General features: G+C 40.5%; 1 protein-coding gene across 3 annotated transcripts in view; it reads right to left on the reverse strand.

Annotated features, from left to right (window-relative positions):
* Positions 1-398: 398 nt before the first annotated feature.
* LOC101868946 (WASH complex subunit 2C) overlaps positions 399-13,483 on the reverse strand; it is a 36,942-nt gene continuing 23,857 nt past the window's right edge. For all 3 annotated transcript variants that reach the window (XM_031053009.2, XM_031053008.2, XM_031053007.2), the window contains 8 exons: positions 12,882-13,010; positions 12,587-12,682; positions 11,284-11,403; positions 9,648-9,710; positions 8,615-8,827; positions 4,718-5,326; positions 3,950-4,124; positions 399-879 (listed from right to left, as the gene is read on the reverse strand). In XM_031053009.2, coding sequence (XP_030908869.2) covers positions 743-879; positions 3,950-4,124; positions 4,718-5,326; positions 8,615-8,827; positions 9,648-9,710; positions 11,284-11,403; positions 12,587-12,682; positions 12,882-13,010 — 1,542 coding nt within the window. In that variant the 3' untranslated portion in view covers positions 399-742. The remainder of the gene's footprint in view (positions 880-3,949; positions 4,125-4,717; positions 5,327-8,614; positions 8,828-9,647; positions 9,711-11,283; positions 11,404-12,586; positions 12,683-12,881; positions 13,011-13,483) is intronic.

Below are 13,483 nucleotides of genomic sequence, written 5' to 3' on the forward strand. Positions count from 1 at the left end.
CAAATCCAGTTAGGTAAAAAATCTCTTTAGTGACTTACAACTTGGATAGAAGACAACATCATATTTCTTGCGTTTTCATAGAGCACTAGGTGCTCATCTGTAATACACTCTTACTGGCAGAGAAGTTTTAACCATTGTTATTTTTATAGACCACATTAGCTGCCAGTATGAAATACCTTCTCTTTGAATGGTGTCAAGTCCTGCACTAATTTTATTAACTGCTTGACTACATAAGAAGAGAAGCTGTACCTGATAACAGAACCCAGTCTTACCCTAACATTAGCTCAGTTGATTGGCAGCTGACCCAGAGAAGGCACTGTAGTGGTTTTGGTTGTTTTCAAGTCATGAAAAGTTGTCCTTAGTGAGTGGTAAAGAGGAAAGTAAGACATACAGACAGATCTGGTTTAACAGACTTCATTTACTATTTATCAATTATTTTCTCTATAGATCTGTTCAATAAAACAAACTATACTTTGTATAATAGATTACTTCATTGCAGGTATTGCACAGGCTATATTCATCTGGGTATCATGGAAACAGATAGCAGGAAGTTACTGTCTTTTTCAAAAAATATATCATTTAGAGCAGTCAGACCCAGCACAAGAGAATACTAACCATTTTAAATGGGTAATCATTTAAATATCCAGTCATCTCATTTCAGCATTATTGGATTAGAGAATCCAGATTATTAGTAATGTACAGACGTAAGGAAAGCTTCCTCTTCACAACACACTCCTCTTGGCTACTGGCCTCCAAAAGCATTCAGCGGGTCATCAAATGTGCTCAGTGTCTTGCTTTCAGATTTTGCTTCTGAGGCTGCTTGGGAAGATCTGCTTTTGGGAGTGGGTATCTTGACTTGGCTGCTAGAGAAGATATCATCTAAAGGGGGGGGAAAAAATTAATGTGAAGTGACTGCCAAACAGAAGTAACATTGTACATAAGTCTCCAGCACACAGCAGTTACTGCCAAGGACATTCTGTGATAAACAAATGCTTTCCTGCTGCTTGCGATTCTAGATGCATTTGTAAGGACATACGTGGGAGCTGTTAGCTGTAAGTCAAATTAAGAATATTGTTTCTTCTCAGTAGAGCAGCATAATACTTTTTTTGTAATGTGTTCAAGCTCTCTTAAGTAGTTCAGAAGTACTAATAAATTAAACCTCCACAATAAATTCCATCGTGCAAGTGCCAGATAACATCCCTCTTTTCTGGAACATTAACATCTGAGGAACCTGAGAGATCTAACTGCTGTGAGATGCTCCCAAAGAAATCAGAAAAGATGGTACTTGCTAGTGACTACTCATGACATCCACTAGCCATATAAGAATCTTTGATCTATAGTATTATAAGAATACAGCATATGTCACTTGAGAAAAAAACACAGCTAAGATGCAAGGAGGAAGACAGCTACAGCTACCATCCTGTTGAATATTCAAGAGTCTGTGCACAGTCCTGAATCAAGATCTCCCACCACCTTCCTCAATAAAAGCATTTTTGTTACTCATAACTGGGACAACAAAGTGGAAAAATATCATATTGCTATCAAGGTAGAGTTCTCTCCTGAAAGATAGAACAAATAGAAATGAAACCTAACCCAGATACCCTGTGCCAGCAGCAGAGCTCAGAGACCTGCAAATCTTACTGTGCCTAGTGCTGTTCGCATTGAGGACTACGCTTATGGATAGGGATGGAGCTGCTACAATACACATGTTGAACTGTTGCCCTGAGGTTTCCTGGGCACATGCAATATCATAGCTCTTCCTATACACTACGGTTTTAAATTTAGGATACTCAGATTACACAGGCGGATTATGAGAAATTGAAAATTACAAGACTGAGATATGTGGATTACTAGTGATTCACAAGGCCAGTGTAACAGGCACATAACTGGTCTCCAATCCCTATTAAACCACACAAAAGTCAATAATCATTTACTAGTCCAGAGTATAAAAACTAGCATGTCAGTCTTCAGCATGTATCCTAACCTGGAGCAGAAGCCAAGCACGAAGTAGTCTGTCACGATGTGCTTGCCTTTCTCTTCTTGCTATTTCTTCCACTCCAGCACATGGCTGCTATTGTACTGATCACAGGGATTACACAGGAATAATTCAGGACAGCATTGCAGCACAAGAGCAGTTTAGAAAGGCAGTAAAACAGAGTAATCCCCTACTGGCATCAGTCCAAAGCAAGAAGCTATCACATGGATTAGCTTCACAGCAGAGGGGAAGTACAATGAGTGTATAAGCAGTACAAGTATTGTTCCCATTTTATAGCAAGGTTTAAGGAATAGGAAAGTTTTGGCTGTCAAAAACAGTATTTGTCAATGCACAAGCTTAAGTCACCATTTTGCAGACAGGTAGATGAAACATAGAGATATTTGTCTCATCAGCCATAAATTCACTGAGGAGGCTATGAGGAATAAAGACCTGAGAAAGTTTTTCTAATACTACCACCATAAGCCTAGCACAAATGTAGTAAATAGTGACTAGAAGCTGTGGTAGGAAAAAGGAAAGCAGCCTGCTGCCTCCACCGCCTCCCCAAACTGTACCCACTTAATGTTTTATCTGCAGCAGAAAGAATCCTAAGACAACATACAGCCCTGATAAAGGATCATACTACAATAATCACTTAAATCAACCCTTAACCTGAAGTATAGGTAAGTTGTAGAGCCCATAGCTTTGGGCATGAAGAGGCTGCATATTTACAGCTGCATCACAAAACAGTCAACACTCTCAAGAAGATCAAGTCCATCAGATACAGGGTGCTGTAGATGTATCAAGATCAGATGTGACATGAAACAACGAATTCTAAAATCAGAGTAGATGTCAAAAGTGGAAGTGCAAATGACAGGTTCTGAGTGGCTAATTTTCCATGATGCCACTTGCAAGTAGCATTCTACAACTGTTTTTTCATGAGGTCTGGATTTTTGTGCTGAAATATTTGGAAGTGATAGCAGTTTGGGCACTTATTTCATTTGCTATATGCTACATGAAAAAGTGTAAAATATTAAAATAAGACATTTTAACTACCCAATATGTATTTCAAATACCTTGCCTGCAAACATTTGACTCTTATTTTTTGTATCAGTTGAGCAGCCTTTAAAAATCTCAAGGTGTTTATTCTCTCCAAAACATCTACAGACTTCAATTAGGTCATTCCATCATGCTGGAATGTTTAACAGCAGTCCAAGCAAAATAGTGATAAGTCAAATTCAATTTGAACAGGTTAGAAAGAATGATGACACGAATCAGAGCTGGAGGAGAAGGGATTTTTTTTTTTGTCTTATAGGAAAAGAAATACATGCAAACCCAAAGAAGAGCTATAAACATGAAGAACCTGAGAACAAACACACAGTGGTGGATCACATGACTTTCAGTATCTCCACTGATGGAGAAGAAAGGAAAATGCTATGCATCATTTCACATTATTATATGCTGCTTTCTCATACAGCACAAACTTTTGCTTCCAGGTGTAGTATTTGTAAATTGTTCTGGGTGTACAGGGAAGCAAATAAAAACTTACAGGTTCCAAAAGAGTCACCGCAATAGTGAAGGTGGGGTGGGAAAAGATGTTAATTTCTTCATTTCACTGATTCACTTCAAAAGTATGATACAAAAAACTACGTAAATTGAAACAGAGAATGTATCTCAGAGCCATAACATGAGATTAGTTTCTTACTCCAGAAAAGAACATTTTTTAATTCCCATAAGTGAGAAAATTCCTACAGAAATTATATTATTCTTTCTCTCAGAAGAATTTTATACACTTTCTCAATTCTTTCAAATGCCATGCTAGTTCCACAAATCTAGGAAGTTCTCATCCAGTGTTAAAATGCAAAGATGACCAAAGGTTTCAGAGCAACTGAAAAGTTAAAAGAAAGTAAAGGGTCCTAAAACATCTCGGATAAATGCAACTTAGGACAATATTATGAGATTTTCAGTAAGACTTACCCATTTCATCATCAAATATGGATTTTTGTTCCACCTTTTTCTTGGTCTTCTTTTCTTTTGTTTTTACAGTGAGATCCGCAAAAATATCAATGTTATCATCAAACAGGTTTGGTTCTGGCATTTTCTCTTTTGCTTTGTTCATTGGTTTAGTTGCCTCAGTAGCAAAGATATCATCCTTGGAGCAAAGCATAAAGAGACTGTCAGTACACACCACACAACAACAGTTAAATTATCTGTACACAGAGCTGAGATGTTTAGAAGCCTGACAGCCTTGGGCTTCTCAAACCCAAGAAGTTTTAAGTCCCTTCTCCCTATGGAGGACTTGGCATAAGTGCCTTAGTATGGGATTTTGCACAAGTCAAGTATAGCACACAGAGGCTTGTATCAGTTGCTCAGCCTGCCAACTTTGTTCCTTTTACAAAAGAGTTATTTGAGCTACTGTGTTGACCAGACAGCTAACAGATAAGAACTAAATACCTTATTACCCTGAAAAAGGTCATAATCACAAGTATGTTGTCACAGCACATTCAGTGACAAGCCTGCTCTGTGTTAAGGCTCCATTTTTAATCCACTCTTACAAGGGGTGAACAACTAAAGAAATAGTTTCTATTGCTCATTAGCAAGCATGACTGACAGTTTACTTCACTGCCCATCCTGTACACCCCAGGAACTGGTTTAAGCAGTCTCCATTAAGCCTGTGTTTAAGTAGAGGGGTCTGCATAAGGTCCTCAGGATCAAAAACACCAAGGTGTCAGGCTCAACCACTACCTCAAAGATATCTTGAACAGTAGGGTCCACAGCTTGTCGGACAGCAGATCTCAACTCATTTTTTCCAGTTTTCTGACAGGTGAAGAGAGAGTCTTCCTCTGCCTCCAAAAAGGATATAGGGCTGCTTTTTGTCGAAGATTTTTGCTGTACAGGTTGGAAGAGATCACTGCTGTCCTGATCACCCAGAACAGACAGATTAGGCTTTTTCTCCCTGCTCTTGACGGGTTTATTAGCCACACTGCTTGGCATTTCCTCCTTCACTGATTGTGTGGCTGGTCTGGATGTCAAGCTGCTTACAAAAAGGTCTTCAGATTCAAAAAGATCATCCCCTTGGTCTGTGGATTCTGGAGGAAGGAGTCTGGTTGTCCCAGCACACAAAACACTGCCGTGAGCTGGTAGCAACAAGCCAGTCAAAAAGCCATTTTCCTTGGATGCTGCTTCAGTAGTGAGAGGCTCCTTTATGTTCGCTACTGCTGATGCCTGTTTTGGTAGAGACAACTGTGGTTCTTTAGCACTGTTCACCTCCTCATTCTCTTCAGACTCTTGGGCAGCTAGGCGGCGGGCCATTCTGCTAGGAGGTCTTCGTTTTCCTGTAACCTTGATCCTGGTCTGCAAGAAATAAATACAAGCAGAAGAGTTATACAAAAGGGAAAAAAAAACCTTATACTTCACAGAAGACAAGTTAGGATTCATGTTATGCTTCCTTGGAGCACTTTACCTTCACAACATTGCAATTAACATGCGTTACCCATTTCATACGAGCATGCTGAAATGGAATGAACTACAACTTCTGCTCACAGCTCTGGTTTAAGTAACTCACAAAGCAACATGTACATTTAAGCAAATGCTCAGTTAGGAATCTTGAGCAGGAATGCTGAGCACACACATGGATTAAGGCTATAGGGAGAAGCAGCATGAACTATTCATTATCAGCTCAGCATCATCCATTCTCCCCATTTTTCAGAAAGGGGAGAGATGGACAAGTGGGACATTCAAGCTTAGGCTAGTTTGCAACAAGGTTCATAAAAATAACCCAGAACTTCAGATTTGCTCTCCTCTGATCATTCCACAGTAGGTGAAATTGGGGTATGAAAGCAGCAGCACTCAGTAGAGTCACAACACAGGTCAGCAAGACACTCTAGTCCCTTGGCATTAGGTAGTACCTTGCTAATCCAGGGACTGCTGTAGTACAGTTAGTCTGTGTAAGCCAAGACTAATTAGGTTTTCCATTTAATTTCATTTTATGCATAGTCTGCTGTAGTTCATTCCACTGCTGCTTTTAAGACACACAACCTTCCCTCCCCCAGGTTTCCATTATAGCCTCTAACATATCCTACATGGTCAGGAGTATTCACACAGGTAGGAAAAAAAGAGGGACAAATTTCTCTTCCCTTTTGTTAATTGCTGTGTTGGAAGAGGACAATCTGGATGGATATGCTGTAAAACAGCTTAAAGAAGCCGTATGCTTTTGTCAGAATCATTGTAGGAGCATATCTGCCTTCAGAGTGTGGGGCTGTACTGATCAGATCATGGCTGAAAAATAGGAAAATTATGATTGAAGGGAGATGCACTTGAAAAAAACTGACCCAGCTCCATGAACTGTTCTTTGAAAGGACAGCCAGAATGCTGGGTAGGTTGCTTTGCTTCAGCCTTTGGAGAAAAGTGCATCTGGGCATATATACTTACAGCTTAAACCCAAACTTGAAAGACTGAAGAAGTAATGACATGGCAAAATTGAGACATGTAATGTGAGCCACAAAAAACAGTCACTGTAGTTACTGAGATGCTTCTCAGCTTACTTCTGTTAACGAACATGCATCAACATTCAAGGTTGACCATATGTACCTTTAGGAGCTCTGTTATTTTGCAAGCCTGCCTATTTAAAAGTACCATGATAGAGAGGTTTGTCTGTTGTGCAGGACATGCTGCTATTGGAAACAACTGTGCCTACATGGTAATGCCTTACTCTGGTGTACAAGCTTTAAAACCATTTGACACTAAGGAATCATGTCAGCCATGTAATGAACAGCCCCAGCAGCATTAAAGAACAAAAGACTGAAGTCATCTTGTTCAAATCACTGCATTTGGCAAACCCAAGACATTTATAAAATAAGCACCCAACTTAATTTTAACTAAATTTTTTAGGCTTTTAGGTTTTTGTGTTTTGATTTTTTTTTAAGAAACACTAAATCTTTAATTAGAATATGCCTTTTTGCAGTCCATAAAGTGAAAGGTATGAATAAAAAAAGCCCAAATGAGTCAGGAGGCAGAGATCTACCATGTCAAAAGCTGTAACATTTGTTTTGGTTTGGTTTTGTGGGTGTTTTTTCTTTAAAAACAAAGATTTCTTTGAAAAAGAATTGGGAGTGACCATCCAGAACTGGCTGGATGGCTGCACAAAAAGAGTTGTGACCAACGTCTCAGTGTCCAATTGGAGACCAGCAATGAGTGGCGTCCCTCATAGACCAGTGTTGGGACCGCTCTTGTTCAACATCTTTGTTGGTGACGCGGACAGTGGGATTGAGTGCGCCCTCAGCAAGTTTGCTGATGACACCGATCTGTGTGGTTTGGATGATACGCTGGAGGGAAGGAATGCCATCAAGAAGGACCTTGACACACTTGTGAGGTGGGACAATGCCAACCTTATGAAGTTTAACCATGACAAGTGCAAGGTCCTACAGCTGGGTCGGAGCAATCCCAGGCACAGCTACAGGCTGGGCAAAGAAGAGATTCAGAGCAGCCCTGCAGAGGAAGACTTGGGGATGTTGGTCAATGAGAAACTTAACATGAGCCAGCTTCAGTGTGCACTTGTAGCCCAGAAAGCCAACCGTATCCTGGGCTGCATCAAGAGGGCCGTGACCAGCAGGTCAAAGGAGGTGATCCTGCCCCTCTACTCTGCTCTCGTGAGACCTCACTTGGAGTACTGTGTGCAGTTCTGGTGTCCTCAACATAAAAAGGACATGGAACTGTTGGAACAAGTCCAGAGACGGCCAGGAGGATGATAAGGGGACTGGAGCACCTCCCATATGAAGACAGGCTAAGAAAGTTGGGGCTGTTCAGCCTGGAGAAGAGAAGGCTGTGTGGAGACCTCATAGCAGCCTTCCAGTATCTAAAGGGGGCCTATAGGAATGCTGGGGAGGGACTCTTCATTCAGGACTGTAGTGACAGGACAAGGGGTAATGGGTTAAAACTTGAACAGGAGAAGTTTAGATTGGATATAAGGAGGAAGTTCTTTACTGTGAGGGTGGTGAGGAACTGGAATGGGCTGCCCGGGAAGTTGTGAATGCTTCACACCGAGGGTGTTCAAGGCAGGTTGGACAGAGCCTTGAGTGGCATGGTTTAGTGTGAGGTGTCCCTGCCCATGGCAGGGGGGTTGAAACTAGATGATCTTAGGGTCCTTCCCAACCCTAACTATTCCATGATTCTATGATCCAGGACAACATGACATTTTTATCCTCAGGGGTGGTAAAGGTCAACATACAGGAGGGCTGTGTTCTTGATATCTTACCACAGCAGCTGTCCATAACATACTTTGTAGTTAACCTGAAGAGATGCCTTTTTATGGTTTTCAGGTTGGTGCTTCCTGGGACAGGACAAGACGCTAAAATTTTATGCTAAAATACCTTTACCTATAGGGAAAACCACTGTATTTTGGGAATGTGCCTCAAAAAGGCACTGAATTGGGCATATGCATAATCCCCTTACAGAGTAAAGGATGTAGTAGGCTTGATTTTCTTTTCAGTGGTCCAAGTGAGAGGGGATTAGATTTCCACACATCTATTTTGATTCAGATAGACCAAGCTGTTAGCAGCACTTACATACCAGAACACAAAATCCTGCATGAAGATAGACTGTGTTTTTAATCTCCCTTTCTATCCTCCTAAATACCAAGGTTACCTTATTTGCGCTGTGCAAGGTATCCGCTTGCATAGGCTGATCAAAGCTTACACCCAGCTCTTCATTATTCCCTGCAGCAGAGAAGGCTTCACTGTTCTGTACATCCTTGGCCTCATGCAGTGGAGCATCTGGAACTGGTAAGGGGGACTTTGCACTGGAGACTTTAGGCATTGCACCAGGCAGTAAGGCTGCAGGGTTAATAGCTAAGTTAGCCTACAGCACAGAGAAAACAAAAACATACACACACAAATAGATCATGTTAATACTGCTTAAGAGCAAGTGTGGCTTAAAAGAAGCAGCAAAATTATCATACATGGGCATTCAAGTTCTACAAGTGCCTGGTCTTTCTTGCACCTATGCATTTCTGCGTTTCCCACATCCTCCGTCCTGCTAATCCTGTGGAGTGCTCAATACTCTGTGTAAGAGCTTCAGGAACAGCACGGCCACATTATGCCAGACCAAACTCTTACGTAGCTCAGTATCCTGGCTGAGGACAATAGCTCTGACATTAAGAGTGGTACTGGGATATTGACAGTTTAGTCATTTCATGTCAGAAGACGGACATTTCCCTGGCAGTGTTCAAGGCCAGGTTTGGCAAAGCCTTGTGTAGCATGCTTTAGTGTGAGGTGTCCCTGCCCATGGCATGGGGGGTGGAACTACATGATCTTAAGGTCCTTTCCAACCCTAACTATTCTATGATTCTATGATTCTATAACTAACCCCCCAAGCCCCTAAGAGTCTCTTATCATAGTTAAAATAGTGCTGAGAACAATAGGAGGTCAAAGAGAAGCCCACCCTCTGCTCCCAGAAGAGTAAATAGTGCCGCTGAGAATCAGGTCTGAAACAGGAGAGGAAATAATTTTAAACATGCAATGCAAAACCAGTGATAGAATATATGCCACTTGAAAAAGAAAAAAAAATGCAAGAGCAAGGCAAGGAAGTAAAAAGATTTTGTTTCAGGGAAAGCCATCAGTGAGGAAAGGAAGACTGTCTTTTTTTTCTTGAAAGTCAAAATGCCAGTAAAGTTAATTACTTGTAGCTTTTCAATCCGAGATGAGGGCTCTTTGGTTTTAATAGGAACAGGACCTGTAGATTTCTGAACAAAATTACACTGAATTAAACAAGTGGGAAAGTTGATATCAACCAGACTGTAGTTAGCATTTTAATATAGCTACAGAAAGCAGCTCACTGCTTTACCAATTTCTTCTGAAGATACATTGCTATATTCTACTGCCAGAGCTACAGTCACTCAATTTTCAGCTTCAGTGCCCCACATGCCACAGGCTCATCTTTATTATATTTCATTCCACCCTCCTTCTACCCAGTATTATACTTTGCCACTGTATTCCAACAACTTACATCTTCTCCAGGTCACACACCACCAGTCAAATCCAACTGTGACAGCTATCTCCTTTCTTACGCCCTCCCCTATGATCCTCTGAAGCCACATTGCCAGATTATGGTATAACTAACTTTTTCTCTTTGTGACAGGCTATATAATAGGATCACAGACTTCATTGAAGCCCACATGGAAGCTGAGAGCTACAAAAATTGTACCTTTCAGCCTGCAAGGAAAATAGGTTCAGTGAAGTAAGTGCTCCTCTACAGAAAGTAAGCCATTAGGGCCAAAAATTAGACTAGTCTAAAACAGCAAGAGCAGCTGTTTAGTCTGAAGACTTGGGTCAATTCTAGGACTCAGAGATGAACCAAATCAGCTAAGGTGCTTTTCTCAGGGCTCTCCACAAGCTTATTGTCTACACAGTTCTGTGAGCTGGGCAGTCAGAAGTCCTACAGCTCAGCGTTAATTGAGGGTTCAAGGGTTAGGACACTGGTTTGAAGCTCTTGATAGCATGATATTGGAATCCTAGAGTCTGAGGAGATGGCTCTCCACTTAAATGCATGTGATGCTCAGATGAACCTCAGACAGGCTGAAATCATTCCTACACCAAGCTGTCAGTAGCTACAAAAAAAAAAGCCAAACAAAGGAAGATGAGCGTGGTTCTGCACTTCAAGGAGTGCTTCACCATAAGGAGACAGCCTAATTACTAGCCCTACAGACTTGCTCTGTGTTCCTCAGCCCAGAGAAGAAAAACAACACCCACCCCCACGATGAAAAGCTCATCTCCTACAGATGGAAATCCAACAAGCAGCTCTTGTGAGGCACCAGCCAGAATTTAGATCCAGGCTGCCTCTCTCAGAGATCCTTGGTTCTGCAAGAATAAGGACAGGAGTAGGAGTCTTGTTTGCTCATCAAAAATCTCCTAGATAAGATTTGTGCTGCATGCCCCAATATCCTTTCTGAGAAAGGATATATACTTGTAAGGCTTGTACTTTAAGGATCACATTAATTCCAACAGACACTGGCACTTCAAAGAAGAATGAACAACAACCCATTTTCAGTCCAACTGGACCCAAAGTGTAGTTCTTCACTGCCTTGTATTTTGCCCTTGTAAGTATGTGGGCAATGAATAAAACACTGTATAAACAGCGTCTAAATTTCTTGCTAGTAACAGTGCACCTGCTGATAAGTGAAGACAAGTTTGATCAGGCATTGCCACTTTGAGCCAGTGAATCCAGACACTAGTTTCTGTCTTTTCAAGAGACTTATTTAAAACAAAATGATACCTCCCCTTTGTCTTCTGTTCAAAGCACAAGATTTAAAAACTTGCCTCTGTAGTTACTGCCTTTAGAGCTTCATCTTGTTTGGCACTTAGAGCATTTTCTAGAAGGTTACTGCTCTCCAAGGAAGGTCCAGTACTGGCCATAAGTGTTTTCTTCTCAGGTATTTTCTGAAAGCATTAAGAGCACAAGTCAACATAAATCAAGTAAAAAGCATGGTCTGCAGATCAAAAAAACCAAAACCAAACAACCAGCTAAAAAAAAAAAAAAAAAAAACAAAAGCACAAAACCAAACCACAAAGGCAAAAAAACCACAAACAAAAAACCCCACCCAAAAAACCCCACAAAACCAAAAAGAACCAAAACAAGCAAAACTTCTAAAAATCTTGCTTCTAGCTGAAACGAAAACTAGCCACATCTTTTAAGTCTGCAATACATAGAAGGCATTGCCTTTTGGCTCTGCAATGACAAGGGCCTTCCACTCCTCCATTCCTTCTCAAACTTTGTTGTCTATGCAAATGATAAATGAAAGTTTCAATAAACTTCCAAATGCATACATATTTCTTCATACACAGGACAGCATGGAAAATAAAAGCACAAAGCTAGCTAAGGAACACTGCTATTTTTATGTTTTCAAGCAAACAAATTCCATATATATATCTGCCAAGCACTAATTACTTAAGATCACCCCTTCCACAGTACTCAAAGAAACTTTTTCCAGGAACTATTGCCAGTTTTCTAGCCTAACTTCCAGCTATAGGCATGAAAATAGACTAAACTGAAATTTGGCTTCAATTGAGTCAAGCTATGTATATTAGAGTAGCATTTATAATGCATGTTAGGACTTTGAGCTCAGATCACCTGTAATGCAGTCTGGTTTATTACTGCAGCTGCTCATCCTCTAGAAACCACCCAGTACACACAAGGGTTTTAATACTGCATTTGTTACCTTAAATCAAACTAACCTGCAGACACTTTAACTACATAAGTCAGAGAGCAAGGCTCAATCACAGATGAACTATAGAGAAATAATATTTGCAAGTTAAACAGTAGAATTAAACAATACAAACTCTACTACTCTGATTTCTGCTCTGGTGTGTACACTTTCTTTTAAGCTAGTCCCAGTGGTACACAGAAGAAAAAGAATCCAATCCTCTCATTTCAGCTTTGGGAGACCTAATGCACCATTGTATTCCCTGTTTCTTCAGGGTTACAATGACCATTTCTGTTCTTCCCAAAATATTTGAGAAGTCACTTCATTTCCTGTGGGGATCCATATGGAAAAAAAATCCCTTCCATACACTTCTTTCCAATGTCTTTTATATAAGCCATTTACAGTAGAGGAACTGATACCGGGAAGTTTGTTTTAGCAGTACTGAAGAGATCATCCTCATCGTCATCTCCAAAAAGCCCTCCTCCAGATGATGTCTTCAGGATACGGTTTGCAGACTAAAGAGATAAAACATAAAGGAAAAATGTATCACAGATCACATATCTCCTTCAGGCCATGATGCCTGAACTGATATTAGCACTAAGTCTTCCCTGGAAATCAGTGATTTCTAAGCAGTGTTCAAACAAGGAACAACAGTAGGCTTTACACTTCAAAGACTTCTTAAATAGCAAGTTCAGAATAGGACTTGGAACTCACCACTGACTTCTTGGGGCCGGCAAAGAGGTCAACATCTGGATCATTGTCCTTCTGAAGTTTGTGACTGAAGAGGAGCTCTTCATCTTGAAAGACTCCAGTGCTTTTGGGTCGAGTACTTTTCGCAGAAGCCTGGAAGGAGAGGAGAAAGGTCCACACAGTAAGAAACTCCTTCCTCATGAAGGTTATTTGCCTAGCAATAAGGCAGGTTACAATTTACCTGAGGTTACACTACAACCCAGATAACAAAAACACAACTTTAACTGACAGTTATATATTTTACTTTGACCCAATTTGCAAAACGTACAATAAAAGAATTTGTATTCACAGTTCAATTTGAGGAGAAGACATTAACCAAAAATGTATCTGTGTCTGCTGACCTGAGATCTGGCTCCTAATATTCACCTGTAAAGCTTCCTTAGAAGGAAGAAAAAAGTTTTCAGCATGTTATCATGAATGTATAGTAAGGTTTATATTTCAGTAAGAATTCTATGCATTTTGAATTTTTCAGCTGAGGGTTTAGGACAGAAAAGTAAGAGAAGTGAATGTGGTAAATTATTTTCCTAAGCTACTTTTTAACAAAAGAATAAAATTTAAAAAAAAAA

The sequence above is a fragment of the Melopsittacus undulatus genome, chromosome 4, assembly GCF_012275295.1.
Source record: "Melopsittacus undulatus isolate bMelUnd1 chromosome 4, bMelUnd1.mat.Z, whole genome shotgun sequence".
NCBI lineage: Eukaryota > Metazoa > Chordata > Aves > Psittaciformes > Psittaculidae > Melopsittacus > Melopsittacus undulatus.